The 17,307-nt window shown below is 36.9% G+C and overlaps 1 protein-coding gene across 1 annotated transcript in view; it reads left to right on the top strand.

Moving 5' to 3' along the window:
• The window catches only part of COL25A1 (collagen type XXV alpha 1 chain), a 456,841-nt gene that overhangs the window by 375,402 nt on the left and 64,132 nt on the right, over positions 1 to 17,307 (top strand). Inside the window, exons 13-17 of the mRNA XM_035030134.1 lie at positions 2,439 to 2,492; positions 4,530 to 4,556; positions 6,936 to 6,980; positions 14,603 to 14,635; positions 15,063 to 15,098. Of these exons, the coding sequence (XP_034886025.1) occupies positions 2,439 to 2,492; positions 4,530 to 4,556; positions 6,936 to 6,980; positions 14,603 to 14,635; positions 15,063 to 15,098 (195 nt within the window). The remainder of the gene's footprint in view (positions 1 to 2,438; positions 2,493 to 4,529; positions 4,557 to 6,935; positions 6,981 to 14,602; positions 14,636 to 15,062; positions 15,099 to 17,307) is intronic.

The raw sequence follows: 17,307 nt of genomic DNA, 5'->3' as shown, positions 1-17,307 counted from the left end.
TCCATCAAAACAGATAAAACTTGAATCCTTTTGGAAAGCAACTTAGAAATATTTACAGAGGTGGGTGTTTTAGTTTATCTTTAATAGCAAAGATTGGCAACAACCAAGTATTCAACTGTTTGGGACAGATTAAACATATGATCACGCCTGAGTTTGATAGATGTTAATCAAACTATTCACAAGACAATCATGAATACTATGTGAAAACAAATTTGTAGTATCAAATAATAAAAAATCAGAATGTCATACTATGTAATAAGCTTACAATTGCTTGAAAATATGTAAGCATAAATAAAAAAGACTAGAAGGAAACAGGACAAACTGAAAACAATTATTATAGGGGTGGAATCATAGGTGCATTTTTTGTTTCCTATTATGTTAAAAGATTATTTTAACAGTATATAAAAATTTTAAAACAGGATCAAGTTTTAGTCCCTCGGTATTCATATATTAAGGAGGATGTTAACCAGATACCTAAGCAATGTCTCTCTTCCTTGCTTCAAAATCTCAGCATGTACTTTGTTCAGTTCCAGGGGCTTAACCATTTTTTTTATTATTATTCTGGCTACCATGGTTATTCTTTGAAAGTCTAAACAAAGTTTGTATTGTTTCCTGGCAGCATCTCTTATTTACATTAAACCATGAGTTATGATATTAGTGCATCCTGTTGTGGATTCTTTGAAGAAAGCCGACTTGATAGCTCTTCTTCTGTTGCAGAGTAAATGATAGTCCTCTTTCCAGGCATATTCTATTTCTGAGTTCTTACTCTTTGTGATGTACAAATAGCCAATCAAAATTTTCCTATAATAGCCATTGCTTTTCTGTCAGCATTTTTGCCATTTATCCAAAGAAAGTGCAAGAGTTACAATTATAGTGTAACTTTATATACAAAGCAGAATTTCTTCCAGGAAGTTAAGACCTTAGCAATTATAATAGTCCAGTATAGTAGTAAAATATTTTTTGCTCTTCTAGAAGGATAATGTAAGCTTCGTATTCTTGGTTTATCTGGGAGGTAAATATAAATCATCTTTATATAAGTTATATTTAGTTCAGGTTTCCATACATTCTTGAAGGGTCATTTATAAATGAGGACTCTAAGCCAAATGATAATGAAGATAGAAATACTCCTATGTATGCTCTCCCAATTTTTAGATGCTTTCATTCATTTTGGAATGCATCATATTGTTATAAGCACAACCTCTTAAGCTAGATCATGAGAGTTGAAATCTTGGCTAGAGTTGTGTAAAACTAGAAAAGTTGCTTAACCTCTCTGTGCTTAATTTCTCCATCTCTTAACTAGAGATAAAGTGGTACTTACCTCATAGAAATTTGTGAGAATTAAGTGAATTGATGAATGTGAAGTTCCTGGCACTTAAAAATGGTACTATTATTATTAATGTACATGTTTTCGAAGCTGAGAGCACAAATATTGAAATGGCACAATCTCTGCCCTGTAGGTGACTTAGAAAACATGCTTCAAAATCAACTAAATTTGCTGTGAACCTAAAACTGCCCTAAAAATAAAGCCTGTTTTTTTTTTTTAATCAACTAAGGAGCAACTTTACTCCCTCATTGGAAAGAAGAAAGCTGTCCCATCATTGGTGCACACTCTAAAGGGCTTTGGGAATGTTTTTAAATGAAAATGAAATTCTAGTTGATATGACTTTGAGCCACATGGAAGCAGCAAGAGCTTACCTATCTTACCTTTGCTGCTGGGCACTTCATGACTTCTCCTCTATGGAAAACAATTGCTGGTTCAGAGCCTAGGAAAACTATTATACAATCTCTTCTTGCTGAGGTGGGAAACTTGTCTGACCTAGTAACCATCATCTTTCTCCTGAATGCCTATCACTCAATAGGACAATGAGAGCCACGGTTCTGAATGTCTTATTCTAATTATTTTTTACAGCGAAGTTGAGAAGAGAAACCAAAGGCATTTTTACTTTTGACTTTTGTGTCAAATGTGTCTAATTTTGTTGGTGTTCAAAGGTGTGTGTGTTCTTTAAGCTTTAGGTTTGGAAACGCTCATTTGATTAAGTCTCATAAATATAATGATTTAGTCTTTATTTTCCTGAGCTGATGAACCACTTAAAAGTTCTCCATCAAGAGAGCTTATGTTTTCAGATGTCTTTAATTCATTCCACAAACATTTATTTATTGCCTACAAGGTACCCAGCACCATGCTAGATACTCATTTCCGTCGGTAAGTTGCTTCAGCTTTCTTAATGGAGAAAAGACTGAACAAAGAAAACTAACCCTGTTTTATCCTTGGCCCCCAGCACATAGAATTTTGGACCAAATGAGCTAGTTTGTATTTACCCTAGTAGGCACTTATTTTTCTACTTCTAGAGCATTATTGGATAGCTATATCCTCTAATAATCTATATAATGTATGGATTTTGTGTATTTTATTTAATAGTATCTATTTTTTTCATGAGGGTGAGCCCGGGTTGCCTGGAACAGTAGGACAAAACGGAATACCAGGGCCAAAGGTTAGTACAAATGAAACCAAGCAGAATCATTTGAGATATGAGTTTTCATGAAATTGTAAGCTGTAACAATTTTTTATATCCCACTGGTTTTACTGGGATGGAATATTTGTCAGTAGTATAATCTGCTGCAGTATAGAAGTTTGTGACTAATGACTAAATTGTTTAAGATCCTCATTAGCATTAAAAATGCAGAAAAACAAATAAGATAACAGTTGTCAAAATTTTTATTCTGGGATACTTCAGTAACGTGAGAAAAAGCCCATATTTCAAATATGACTCTTGTCATTTTGCCACTTAATGAGTGTATTAAAATGTAGGCCTTGTCCATACTGCCTCAAATGTGCATAATATTTATAAGACTTACTAAAGATGATTTTCACAGTGCCACTGTGGCCTTTCCTCAATATTTGGTCACCTCCAACACTTACACATATAAGCAGTTAATCAAATGAAGAGCAGAATAAAGATGTGGCATGTTTTGCTTTGTTTTTTTAAGATGTTTACCTTTTTAAAGTAATCTCTACACCCAATTCACAACTGCTAGATGAAGAGTGGTACGCTCTACTGGCTGATGTGGCATGTCTAAAATTTAAAAATGGATATAGTCTGAATTACTAAATAGGGAAAACATATAACGAGGATTTTTGGGGGTTGCAAATTTTCTTTGTTTTTTTGAAGAACAAATGAATCTGTTAAATATAAAAAGATTGGTGACAGTTTAGTTTAAACCAAACAGGCAGACAAATCCCAAATCCTTTGATGAGTGAACATCCCTTGAAGTACATAACTAATGTCTAATCCCGTCAGCTGTGCGGGTGTGTATCTGTACCCACAGATGCCTGTCAGCTGATTTTACAGATCACATTGCTATTGACAGGCGCCTAGGACAGACCTAAAATTTATAGACCTGCCCTTTGTCCTGCAGGAGAGGAAAGGAAATATTCCTTCTGGGACTACAGCCATTCTCCTGTCTTTTCCCCTCTCTTGCTCCATGCTAAACAGCCAAATGATAAGAGTTAATGCTTAATGCATGTTCTCAGGTCTATTCTTCTGTTGCCTAGCAACCATCAGGATGGATGTTGAGCACTGAAAGGTGGCCAGAAATTCAGAAAGCCCAAGGGTCAGACTGAGTCCCAGCAAATGAAAAGAGTCTTGCCTCCAAACTGACTTCGAGGGGTTTTTAAATTAAAAAACACAATAATCATCTTAAGCCAATTTTTTTTAAGCAGGCTGATCTCATGGCAACACTTACTGATGCTTTTCATAAGAAGAATATTATCATAATGTGTATGATTCACTTTAGAATTCTCCCACTCCATCACCTATGCCTTCCTGGGTAAAGTGAAAATAAGGATTCTCTTCAAAGCACAGTTTGGCATTTTAGTCCTCATATGGTCCAGGTCATATGACTGGACTAGAATGGACTCTGCCCCATTCTAGTCTCTTTCCTGAAGGTACCACTGCTGCCTAAAATATACCTGATTTGGAACATGCTGGTTACCAGCAGGTTAGGGAGAATTCATGACACTCTGAAGGAGTCCAAGTTCAGGACCGTGTTTATGATCATGTTTGAAGAAGACAGATGGGAGAACTACACAGACTCCAGACCCCTGAAATGATCTATACACTGAGGGCTGCTTTGAGTAAAAGACCATGAAAGAATGTGCTAGCCCACCTTACTGCTTCTGAGTTTGGAGGAAATAAAAACTTGAAAACTAAGAAGCTGCTAAAGACATTGAACTGGTACCACATTGTTCTTAATGCCCCAAAAGCTGGATTCTGGATGATAATTTTAAATACCTTTCTTTAGTCCTTTAAAAGCAAAGAACTAAGATTACATTTGATATTGATATCCATGCCCAATTCTTCAGGAAACTCATCTTACCATTTGTTTTCAATATAGCAATTCTATGTTGCCAAAATAGAAAGTGTCGCATATAATTGACTTAGTATGTTCAATATCTGATTTTGGTAGGTGGTGTTTAATTGGGTGTTTTATAATTTAATGTGTCACTCAATCTTTGTTCTTTTGCTCAGGGAGAACCTGGAGATCAAGGCGAAAAGGTAGGAATGATTCTGCCTGTAATTATCTTTTTTTTTTTCCCTAAAGAGGTATCAAACCAAAATATATAGAGGTATGGATGACTACATAGCAATAGATATAGATCCATAGATAGATATAACAACCACTGTTCGTGTCAAAACTCTTAATTAGTAGGAGAGAATAGTGTAATTCTTATGTATGGACAGAGGTTTGGGTAAAAAGGTTTAAAGAAATGGAGGGAAAGGAAGATATTTGAACATTCTATGTCAAGCTTCTAAGTGGTTTTCAAAAATCCCTAGGTCTGCAAAACTTCTGTTTTTACCTACTTGCTATTGCCACCCCAGTGCTTTTCTAAGCATCCATATCTCTCCCTACTGCTTCTTAGGTCATGAAGTTAAAGGAATACAGATGTTTACCTGCAACAAATACATTGGAAATTGCCCCACAAAGAATTCCTATAAAAAAGCAAAAAGAGAAACAAAAGGAGGAGGAGAGTGCCATATGTTAAATTTCTCACAGATGTCCTTCCTGACTACTTTTGGGGCGTTCTGATTATTTTTAGACTCTCAGTGCATACCGTGGTGCTAATTTTTCTGGTTCTCATGCTATTTACTTTAATAATGCTTGAGAAACGTGCTGCCTGCGTAGGAAGCTACCAACACATTACACCATGCTCTTCAGAAGTGATGTGATCGTTCTGATAAATTAATATCATCACCTCTAATCCTAAAAGAAGTACATCTAAAGACCCCGCACGCTTCTTGAATGTAACTGTATTTTTCAGCACTGTGAGGCAAAAATTAAAAAGGGATTTATTTAAATGGAGGGAGAGCAAAGCAGAGGGGACGGCTCAGTCAAACCCTTCATTTCGTGACCACTCTGAGCCAGTCTTCCTAATAAGAAAGTTTGTTGTGTCTGTTTTGTTTTTTAATAAAGGGATTTCCAAGCAAACTTTTGAAAAGTATGCTAATAGGCTGCCTGTCAAAGGCTCCTCATAAGAGATTATCAGTATATTTATTTGGTGTCCAACCAGTTCCTTGTAATTAACCTGAAATTAATTAGTCATCAGATCACTCTTTTGTGTAGAAATTAAGGAGGGGAAAGGATCAGTGCCAGCACCATCCCAGGGATTCATCAGATAGAGCCGCTCCAGCTCCCAGGCTCTGTGGTGTGTCGATCACCATAGACAAACACCTGAGCAGGTTAGCTTCATATGTATGTGAAACACGAAAAGAAAATGGAGAGAAAAAATAAGTCTCTCTCCCCCACATCTCTTCCCTCTTCCAGGGAAACCATCATCAGTACTTTATCTCTTATTTAAAGGAAATTTTTAAATGATGCAAAAGTGACCTCTTATGAAGCTAAACAGAAGGGTGTTCCAGCTTATGGAATCTATGAACAATAATGCATTGTTACCGCTAATGGCTATCAGCTTATGCTGCATCAGATACTGGCCTAGTTGCTTTACACACAGCATATTGTTTATTTCTTATAACCCCGTAAAGCATTCTTGCCCTTCTGTTACACATGTGAAACGTGATGTAGGGAGCATTTCATTTGCCCAGTAGGTGCTGGAGCTGGGCTCAATCTCTCTGGCGCCAAAGTCCATGATGTTTCCACTATAACATGCTGTAAGACTTAAATGAAAGAATTCAGCTTTGAAGGAATCAAAGCATGGATAATGAGTGAATGACTTTTTTTTCCTAATGCATTGCTTTGTGGTAGAAAAGAGATGTGAGGGAATAAGCACAGGAAATCTCAAAAATAACCCAGAAAGCATAAACTCTCCAATTTCTGTTACTATAATTAAAAAAGAGAGTGTTCAAATAAAATATAAAGTTCATTTCACAAATGCAAAACACATAGGTGCAGACAAATTAATCTTCCGCCCACAGTTTTGAGGGCTGTGTCATGCACTTTGAAGCCCTGGAGATTTGATTTGAGCTGAACTTGAAGACAGAGTAGGATTTACACAGAGAGAAGGGGCGGGGGGGCAGGAGCTCAGGTGGCAGGAATGGCAGGAAGGAAGGACACGCTGGTGCTAAGGCATGCGGCATATTGAGGGAATGGTCAGGAAAAAGGCTTTCTTGAGGAGAAAAGGCATATCGTTAAGGAGACTTTACGTGCCAGAATGAGCTAGTAGAAGTCAGAGAAAGTACTGCTTTCTGTTGCTATCATAGAATAGTTTAAAACTGTTCAGCTATGTTCATTGTAATAAATTTTATTTGGACCACTTGATATCAGGCAGCTGTTCAAGTAAAAATACATTAGCTCTGTAGAACATTTGCAACAGATTTTAATATATAGTGCACATGAAAGCAAACTCAAAATAATGAAGGCTACTGTGTGTAATGTCACCGATATATTTTACTATATCTCTCCCCCCCCACCCCATTTAGGGAGAAGCTGGAGAGAATGGCCCCAAAGGTGACACAGGTGAAAAGGTACAGTGTTGTAAAATATGAAAGAGTATGTGTATGAGCAAGAAATATTATTTCATGTATGTGAACACAGAAGATTTTGAGACAGGTAAATGAGTGGTAGTAACTTAGTGTGATAAGATGGGAAATAATTCCACAATTTTAGAGAACATTTGAATATCTAACTTATGAAGGTGATCGTTCCACAAACTCCTAGCTACAAATTTAAATATTTTATTTTTTTAATTTTTTAAAAATATATTTTTTTAATTTATTTGACAGAGACATAGCGAGAGAGGGAACACAAGCAGGGAGAGTGGGGGAGGGAGAAGCAGGCTTCCGGCAGAGTAGGGAGCCCAATGTGGGGCTCGATCCCGGACCCTGAGATCATGACCTGAGCCGAAGGCAGATGCTTAATGACTGAGCCACCCAGGCGCCCCCAAATTTAAGTATTTTAAAAGTAGAATGGTATGTCACAAATTCTAGAAAATGTGTAGCTAGGTTTGCAGTAATATGGCCTTCAAAGAAGAAAACCATTTATTCATGTGTAAGTGGGGCACTCCCTTGATACTCAGGGATATAAAAATAAAGTTTCTGAAGTGATTCCATTTGTTCCGATTTGGGGAGAGAATAAGGATTGGGATGAGATTTAAAAGTTTGAAAGTAAATGTCATTTGATTAGAGCCTCTAATGCAATCTTGAAAATTTGCCTTGACCTGAAATCTACTAAATCCAGATATTTTGCCAGGCTTTGTGTTGTATTTTCTTTTTTTTAATCTTTTAAATCATTATTAGCATCTATATTACAGTGGTCTTGTGGCTCATCTTTCTACCTCTTCTCAACACCCCCCTCCCCGTCTATCATTGTAGCTTCTGCTTTGGCTTCATACTTCACAGATATCTCTGGCATAAGAAGGGTATTTCACTTCACTTGTGCTGTAAAGGACTAAGAAAAAGATCTTTTAAGAAACTGAAAATAGAATAGTCAGATTTTCATGTAAATCAAGCTAAGTAATTGAGTTATCGATAAAAGATTTATTCATTTAAGCTTAGAGTTGAGGATAAAAATATTTCACTTTGAAAATTATTACAGTACAGATGGATAATGTTAGTCATAAAAGCATCCCCATAAAATAAAGAGAAATTTATCTTTCTCATTCTTATAAATATTAATATAAATATGGCATGGATGGTAGGAATGAATTAATATCACCAAGTCGCAGTTATGTTTGTATTCAAAGAGCAGTCCAGAAATTAGAGTGGACCCTCAGTCTCTTGTAGACTGGGGTTTCCCACCCTCATCATTATTGACATATTGGGCCAGATAATTCTTTGTTGTGGGGGCTGTTCGATGTTTAACATCACTCCTGGCCTGCGGCCGCTAGATTCCAATAGTTGTGACAACCAAACCTATTTCTAGACATTGCCAAATGGCCCCTGGGGCACAAAATCACTTCTAGTTGAAACCATTGTTGTAGACCCATTTTATATACCTGTCAAATTTAATTATCATGCTGCAATCAAATATGACATACATATGCTTAATACTTAATAAGACCAATGGTGTACTTCGATCACTCTCGAAGTCAGAATTTCAAACCCCAGATATATAAACTTGGATGTTATATTTAACTTTCTTGTTTATACTTAAAACCAGAGGTCAGCAAACTTCCTATTAAGGGCCAGAAAATAAATATCTTAGGTTTTCTGGGCCTTGTGGTCTCTGTCACCACTACTCAACTCTGTTCTTACAGTGTGACAGCAACCATAAACAGTATGTCCAGAAATGAGTATGACTATGTTCCAATAAAAGTTGATTTCTGGGCACTGAAATTTTAATTTCATGAAATTTTCACATGTCATGAAATATTATTGTTCTTTGATTTTTTTTTTTTTTTTTAGCCATGTAAAAATGTAAAAACCATTCCTAGCACATGGGCCACACAAAAGCAGGTGCTAGCTGGAGTTGGCCCACGGGCCTTAGCTGCCAGTCTCTGCTTAAAGAAAGGAAATCTTCTAAACAGAGGGCGTTTTTTTCAAGTGAAAAAAGCTTATGCCAAGTCTGAACTACACCTATGTGGATTCCTGTAGAGAATTTTATGCTTTAGAAGATGTATTTTTAAAGCTTCATTTTTGGAATGTAGGCCAATAATTGTTTCTTTAATGACACATTTTAAGTTTCAATTTTCCAGTAGTAAAGCAACTTTTTTTCTTTGCAAATCATTTACCATACCGACTCACATAGAGTAAACTCTCAATAAATGTTAGCTTTCTTACCACATGGAAATTGAAATCAACTAGATGGGCTGTTTTCTTTTTTATCAAACATTTTATTAGTCAACTGAAATTAAGTACAAGAAATGCTTCAGTTAAAAGGGAAATCATTTCTATAAACTTTCAATGGGCCTAAAAGGGAATTGTAAATAAGAATCTGTAATGTATAATATGTAATCTGACCTGTAGCATTCATCCCGGGAATGCTGTAATTGGAATATAATTTTTGATGCGTTTTTTAAAACATTTCCTGCTTCTGTCATATAATTTGTTTCCAGTATGTTGGAAACACTCTTCTCACGGCCTTTGGGTTCAGTATGTGAAACTCATTCATCATTTACCAAGTTTGAGATGTAAAATCAAAAAATTCTTCTTTTTTCTGCCATTGAAGTAGTAAATTACGTCATTGACTGATTCACTTTAATAGGATTTTTTTTTCCTTTTGATCCAACTCTGTGCCTTTGGATGGTAAAGCAATCTAAACCTTTCCAGACTGGTCATCTGGAAATGCTGTGGGGCTGTAAAAACCATGAGGCTGGGTTTTGTCCCTGCCAGCAACTGCAGTATACTCTAGGCTTGAGAGTCACACACCAAAGAACGATTTCAATCGTGTGGAGTTACTACGCAAAGGTCATGTTCTGCTCTTCGGAGCGTAATCCCACCAACAAATGTAGAAATGGCTTTGTTATCTCTTTCGAGCAACTTGAAAGTAGGTGTTTGTGCGGCAAGCTGAATGGTTTGATCGTGCCCATCTGTTATTCACAATTCAGTCTGCTGATTCGGAAGCTCCACCTTCGCGGTCTTGGGACAACCCGACAGGTGCCTTCACTTTCTCTGGTCCCTCAGTCTCCACTCCCGGAAAAACACTGCCTTCTTGGTTTATGCCTACATAGCATCTTTGATTTGCATCCTCTGAGCCTTTGCAGAAGCCGCACCCATATTTGGAGCAACCATCAAATTGTCTGTTCTTAAGATCACATGTGAAGGTCTATCTCCGCGGGCCCACACCCCCCGGTCAGTGCGGGGCCCTCTCTAACTCGGCACGTGTGGTTGCCTCGGCTTCGAACACTCCTACTGTCTGTCCACTCCCACCTCCACCATCAATTCTTCAGTCCCCTGAGACCTTAATTTGTAAGTCATTTCCCTGGGGCAGCCTTTCAGTCTCCTTCAGATTGGTTAGGTTACCTACTCTGTGCTCCCACAACACTCTTTAAAATCCCTTTTTTTTTTTTTTTACTTTTTTTTTTATTCTTATGTTAATCCCCATACATTACATCATTAGTTTTAGATGAAGTGTTCCATGATTCATTGTTTGTGCACAACACCCAGTGCTCCATGCAGAACGTGCCCTCCTCAATACCCACCACCAGGCTAACCCATCCTCCCACCTCCCTCCCCTCTAGAACCCTGTTTGTTTTTCAGAGTCCATCGTCTCTCATGGTTCGTCCAGCCCTCCGATTTCCCCCGCCTCATTCTTCCCCTCCCGCTACCTTCTTCTTCTTCTTCTTCTTCTTCTTCTTCTTCTTCTTCTTCTTCTTTTTTTTTTTCTTAACATATATTGCATTATTTGTTTCAGAGGTACAGATCTGAGATTCAACAGTCCTGCACAATTCACAGTGCTTACCAAAGCACACACCCTCCCCAGTGTCCATCACCCAGCCACCCCATCCCTCCCACCCCACCCCCCACTCCAACAACCCTCAGTTTGATTCCTGCGATAAAATCCCTTTCTTAACTGTTATCAGGGTTTATTGTCATTCCTTGTTTAACTGGACATCCATCTAGCTCATTGGGAAAGAAAAAAACACATAAATAAACAAAAAACCTCTATGATGCCAAACTACTCCCAGCACCAATCCAAGGTCCTGGCACATACTTGTGAGATAATCAATATTTATTGAATAAAAAGTTTGTTTTCCTTTCAACTGCTTTTTATTTTCATGGAATGGTAGAACTTTTTCCTGTGACATGCATTTGTTTATCATGTCTTCTGCTATATACAGAAATAACAGTATTTCCCAAACATGAGAATCTTCCTATTTTTCTTTAAAAAAAATGGAAAGAAAGGAAGAAGAAGAAAGTATTTTTCATGCTTTCAATCAATAACATTTTTGTGTGTGTGCATTAGTATGTGACTGTCATGAGCACAGGCCAAGGGCGGGGACTGTAAGTGCATTGCTCCCTGTTCTCACCCACCTCCCCGCATCCCTGCAAACAGAACACGGCTGGCTCATAATCAGTGCTCAACAAACAACTTATCGAATGAATTAATGAATGATAAAAATGTCACCACATTCACTTCATTTATCTGCTTAGACTTTATTAATACATACATAACATTATATACTAACTATTGTGTTTGAAAATAATCACAACCAAAAACAGAAACTCTCTGTGTTTGAATGATCAAAAGTCTAATTCATTTATCTCGAGTGTCTTCTCAAAGGATTTTCCCATTTGTGACTCGCCCTGTGGAAACGTGTTTCTAGACCAGCCAACTTATGAAGCAAAGAGTGTACTTAAGACATGGTTGGGTTTTTCTGACTTTAATCCTGTATTCACTTTCACTTTTGGAGGAATGAGGATTATAACACTGACTGTTTTATTTCCACTACTTGCAGGACTATCCTTTAAAATGTTTAACTTATGACTGTCTTTCAGCAGTTGTCTTGCCACTTAAAAGTTATAAAAATTCCTCGAGATTTCACAGTCTAAGTTTTTAAAAAGAGAATTAAAATATCACTCACAGTCCCCTCAAATGAAACTGCTCCAATTTCCACAAATAAATCAGCCTTTCAGGAAACTGTCTTTTTCTCTCCATCCACTTTCTATGAGAACTAAATCTAGTCCTTAGTCTCTTTGGTAGATTACCCAGCCACTTTCCATTAGGACACTAAAAATAAAAGGTTTTAAACTGCAGTTAATACAAGCGACTTCCTTTTATTTACAAGTTTACTGCAACTTTTAAGCCCTGTTGTCAAAATGAAAAAACCAATAATTCTTATTCTAATAAAAAGAACATGGCAATGGAACTTAGGAAGTTCAAAATTCACTTATCCTCTAGTTCCTTCAGTTTCCTTATGAAAATAGTAATATCTGCCCTATCTCATCAGAGTTTTATGGGGTATAAATGAGATGAGAGAAGGGAGTTAGCAAAGTCAAAATTGCTTTTAGGAATACAAAGGTGTTATTGTGCAAAATATTGCAAACCTGATTCATTGGTGTTGATAGCTTTCAGATTTGATTTAGTAGAAATAAGTATTATTTTATTAGCCACATCTATTTCACTCCCCATTTGGAACTCAGTTGAATGTAAATGATCAGAAAGAGAAGTCAGTATAAGACAGTATTTAGGGCCCTTATATTTTGTCATGTTTTAATTTTTCCTTGGGTAATAACAATTACAGACATCAAAGAAGCTCACATATGTATCAGTTTCTTCAGTAAGTTAATTTATGATTTCCTTCTCCTTCCTAAGCTTTTCCCTCCTAATTTTTTTTTTTTCATTTTGATCCTTGACTCCTGACTTGTTTAAAACATTCTTTTTGAGATTTGTTCATTCCCTTGCCATAAAGGTACTGAGCATCTCCTATGGGCTAAGCACTGAATAAAAGTAGACACTGAATATGCCCCCATGTGGCTGATTGTCTGATGAAGGGACAGACAATGAATGGGCAGAAAATATAAATACGTAATTATGAAGTGAGCTATGCAGGACATGAACAGAGCTCAATGCTGTGCAGTAGGATATTGTATGTGAGGGGTATGTGTCTGAAGTTGGTTGGTGAAGTGTTCTTTGAGGCAAAACCACGTAAGCTGAGACCTCAAGAAAGAGAAGGTGCCAGCCTGGAGAAGAGGTGGGAAGAATTGGGCGAGGGGGACCAGTGCTCCATGGACAGAGGCCTGAGGCCTCATCTGTGTCTCTAAAAGAGAGTAATGAGCAGCTTCCTAAATCCAGAACAAGGAACCAGATCCCTGGAGTTCCTTGAACACTTGCATGGATATGACAGCTGAAGAAATTCCATTGTGTACCTTCCTCCTGTGGCAGTTCCTATTTTCTCGACAGTCTCAAATGGCTAAGTTTTCTCCCTCTTTTTTTTGCTTGTAGCATGTTCATGGGACAGGGGGGTTAGAAGGAATTTGAAAACCAAGGCACTTTTGTTGGCCTCATTTTAGAAATAGATGGACATTAAGGAGGGCACGTGATGTAATGAGCACTGGGTGTTATATGCAACTGATGAATCATTGAACACTACATCAGAAACTAATAATGTACTATATGTTGGCTAATTGAATTTATTTTTTATTATTATTTTTTATTATGTTATGCTAATCACCATACATTACATCATTCGTTTATTTTTTATTTTTTTATTCTTATGTTAATCCCCATACATTACATCATTAGTTTTTGATGTAGTGTTCCATGATTCATTGTTTGCGTATAACACCCAGTGTTCCATTCAATACGTGCCCTCTTTAATACCCATCACCAGGCTAACCCATCCCCCCTCCCCCTCCCCTCTAGAACCTTCAGTTTGTTTCTCAGAGTCCATAGTCTCTCATGGGTAAAAAAAGAAAGAAGCAACATTCTTAACTAACCTCCATATTCTTTTCCACGAATCCCTCTCTGCTGATTTTATAAGCATATTTGCTTTGGGAATGTAGTCACCCTCTGTGGTATCCCGATGGAGTACAGTACCTTTTAGGAAAGCAGATTCTACCTCAAGATTTTCTCTCAGGTCTTACATATGTCCCTGTCACCCAGGAGTCATCCATCATCCTGTAATTTTCCGGTGACTGTGTCACAATGAAATAAGTGTAAAGCTAGAGAAAATGTGCTGGTCATAACTGTGACAGTGCCTCGTGAGTTAAACAAACCGACCTGCTACGTGGCTTTTTCCAACTCGACATCATTAACCCTTTGACTTTATCTCTTGAACCCTGACTTTCTGAAGACTGAGAGGGTCAAGGAACTCCCAGTAACTGAGAGCCCGTGACATTCATACATTCCAGGAATAGAGAAAACCAAAATCCCAGATCTCAAAATTATAATTTATTACTTTAGAATACACTTTTAGCACTGTATCAAGGGAAGAGATACATATTTATATGTTTCTATTGACCTCAAGGAATATAGCCCTTAAGTATTTTGCATTCAAAATAAACCCATGTTTTTAGAAAGTGCATTGTTTAGCTTGGAAATTGTTGACATCTTAATAGATGCCATGTTGGAATGGTCTTATGGAGCGTAGTCAGGCCTGTTAGTCATGGGGCTCCTTTGAGTGCCATGTTGATAATGGCTGTCTGTGTGCTTGTGTGTTTCCTATTCTCATAACTTGTGGACTAATCTCTCATGCGTTTTGTTTTAGGGTGACCCTGGATCATCTGCTGCAGGAATTAAGGTAACTATCACCTTGCGAGTGCTTGTACCCCAGGAGTTACAGTTTTGAATTTTATAAACCTCTACTTTCTCTTCTTTTGTACCAGTTTTGATGGTTATAACTGTTTTTATTCTTCTGCAATAATCAGCTCCCAAACTCAACAGAGAGTATCTGCTGGAAATCTGATAAAGGCTTAAATAAGAGGTCTTGCCTTCACTTTCTCTGCAGTTGGTTTTTATGGAAATAGGGATTTGTATGTGAGCTTTAGGTATGTTCACAGCAAAAAAAATTTCCTGTCTCTGGTGAGATATAGAGTAATAGAATAAAGTGAATGAAATGCATGTGATCAAGAAGGCTAGGCCATCTCTGTGAAAGTGTCCAGAGGCCTAAAGGTTTTGGAAAATTCTTGTAAGATTGTTTTTATCATCTTTGGTTTTCTTTTGGCCAGGGGGAACCTGGAGAATCTGGTCGTCCAGGGCAAAAGGTAATACCTCTCTTCTAGTGTTCTTTGTACTGCCTCGTATTTGCCATTTTATACCTACTATCCACTGTGTGATATGAAAACCATGATTGGAAAATGATGTAGTTTTCATGCTTTGCATGCGGAGTGTTATTGATTGTTTTGCATTTTAAAAGGGTTGATGCTGACCATGGCAAAATAGGAAATGCCCTGTACATGTGAAAAAGATGCTTTATAAACTAAGGTCTGCATATACTCAGCTGTCTGAGGCTAACAAAGATCGTCGGGTTGGAATGCCAACAACTTATCTTGCATGTTTAAAGTTACTCTGCATGTTTCTATCATTCATGAGAAGAAATGAATATTTACTAAACTTTCAGTTGGGAATGATAGCTTCTTATATTCCTTATATTCCTTTTTCTTTCATTTCAAATACTTCCCTACTGATAATTTTTTTGTGTGAATTGTATCTACCTCTGCAGTGATGTTATGTTATACAAACCAGATTTGTTAATAAACGAAGTTTTAATTGGAGACACTAGCCAAGCACTTTAACCAATCTGTGAATACATACATGGATTTCTTTTAATCATTTATACTTCACTTCAGTGATAAATTAGAGGATATGCAGTGATAATGTTTAGATTCATATTCTCATTTGAGTCTGAGGCAGGAAACAACTGTTAGCAGTTTATTGTCTGAGCATCTGGATATCAGTGCCCAGTGCTGTCAGATTTTAGGTGACGGATGTGTTGGAGCTAACGAGTAAATGTGAATTCCACATTAGGTTAAATCTCTTAAGATCATGACTCTCCCTTTATCCAGCAATAGCTGATTTTGTAGGAAAAAATATGATTGGAGACATAGAATTTACCTCATTAGTGTAAATGAAAAGAAAGAATAAATCTCATTATAGGAGTTTGGAATCCTAAGGCCTGGTAAAATAATGTTTCCACACTCTTGAAGTCATTGGGAGGATGATTGCTTTGTTTTAAACACTTAGGATTAAAGTAATTTTTGAGCAGGTCTTTCATGTTCTTTTAAAATTCCTTTAATTTAAAAATAGAGTTTTCTTTTGAAACTCGGGCTGTAAGAGTAATGATTCATCACGCCCAGTTTCAGGCAAAGTTCAGACTTTTCCAAAGACCCCAGCAGAATTCTGCAAATTTTGCTACTTAATTCCTAAGATTTCCTATTGATTCTTTATGTAAGAAATTTGAAATCAGCGGTATCATCAGAGATCCGTGGTCTGCTTTGGTTTGAAAAAGCAAATAATCTTCTCAGATGATCTAATTTTAGGCCCCTTCATCTTTAAAAATTAAAGGCTAAATTTAAACTGCTCTCAAAATATGTGATATACTAAAAGAAATATCTGCAGGACGATTATGCCTTTTTAACAAAACAAAACAAAACAAATCTGCTATAATTTTGCAGAGGTTCCACTTCTCAGAGTGGAAGATCCAAAATGATTTTCAATTGCTTAATAAAATATTCCCTTATCATGATTATTTAGCAATACAGTTTAGATTCATTCCTGGAAGTTTATAGGTTTACATATGGAAACACTGGATTTCCTTTGTATTTCATTAAAAATCTGCTTTAGATTATATGGAGAGAAGGGGTGGATTCATTAAAAGCTCACAACCTATCTGAATGAGTACGTGCCCTGAAACGAACAGCATCTTTTTCATCAGTATTTAGGCCAGATTCTGTCCTTTGACGCAATCTCACTTGCCCACAATATTTATGACTTCCTTTGTCTAATATCAGGATTTGGCAATACTTACCCCAACATTGCTTTAAAAGTAGAGTATTCCCATGCTTGCCGCTTACTTAAGATTAGAAAATGACAAGCAGAACTGAGTACAGAATCAATTCAAGAGATCTTCCATGGCATTTTCCTCATCATTGAAGAACTGTGTTGTGGATTCTATATTTAAGCTCCTGCGTGAGGGACATTCCAGAAATGTAGAGTATCGTGACAGAATGAAAAGCCCATTGATGAGCTTTCCACTCTCTGGTGTTGTCCAATAATGTAGAATGATTTTATCATCATTTTTTTTTCTTTGATAGATTCAGCAGTAAAGTGTGTGATTGCTACATGAGTTAGAGTCTGTATTTATGTTTGTAAACTGAATGTGTAGATTTATAAAAATAGGTATTGTGTTTCATCACATAGTTCTTTCTAACTTCTCTGCATCTTTTTTAAATATATTTTTTAATTTTCATGGGG

This window comes from Mirounga leonina, unplaced genomic scaffold, assembly GCF_011800145.1.
Source record: "Mirounga leonina isolate KUSES-001 unplaced genomic scaffold, KU_Mleo_1.0 Mir_357, whole genome shotgun sequence".
Lineage (NCBI taxonomy): Eukaryota > Metazoa > Chordata > Mammalia > Carnivora > Phocidae > Mirounga > Mirounga leonina.
The sequence above is the reverse complement of the archived record's forward strand: the minus strand, read 5'-3'. Positions and strand labels throughout refer to the sequence as shown.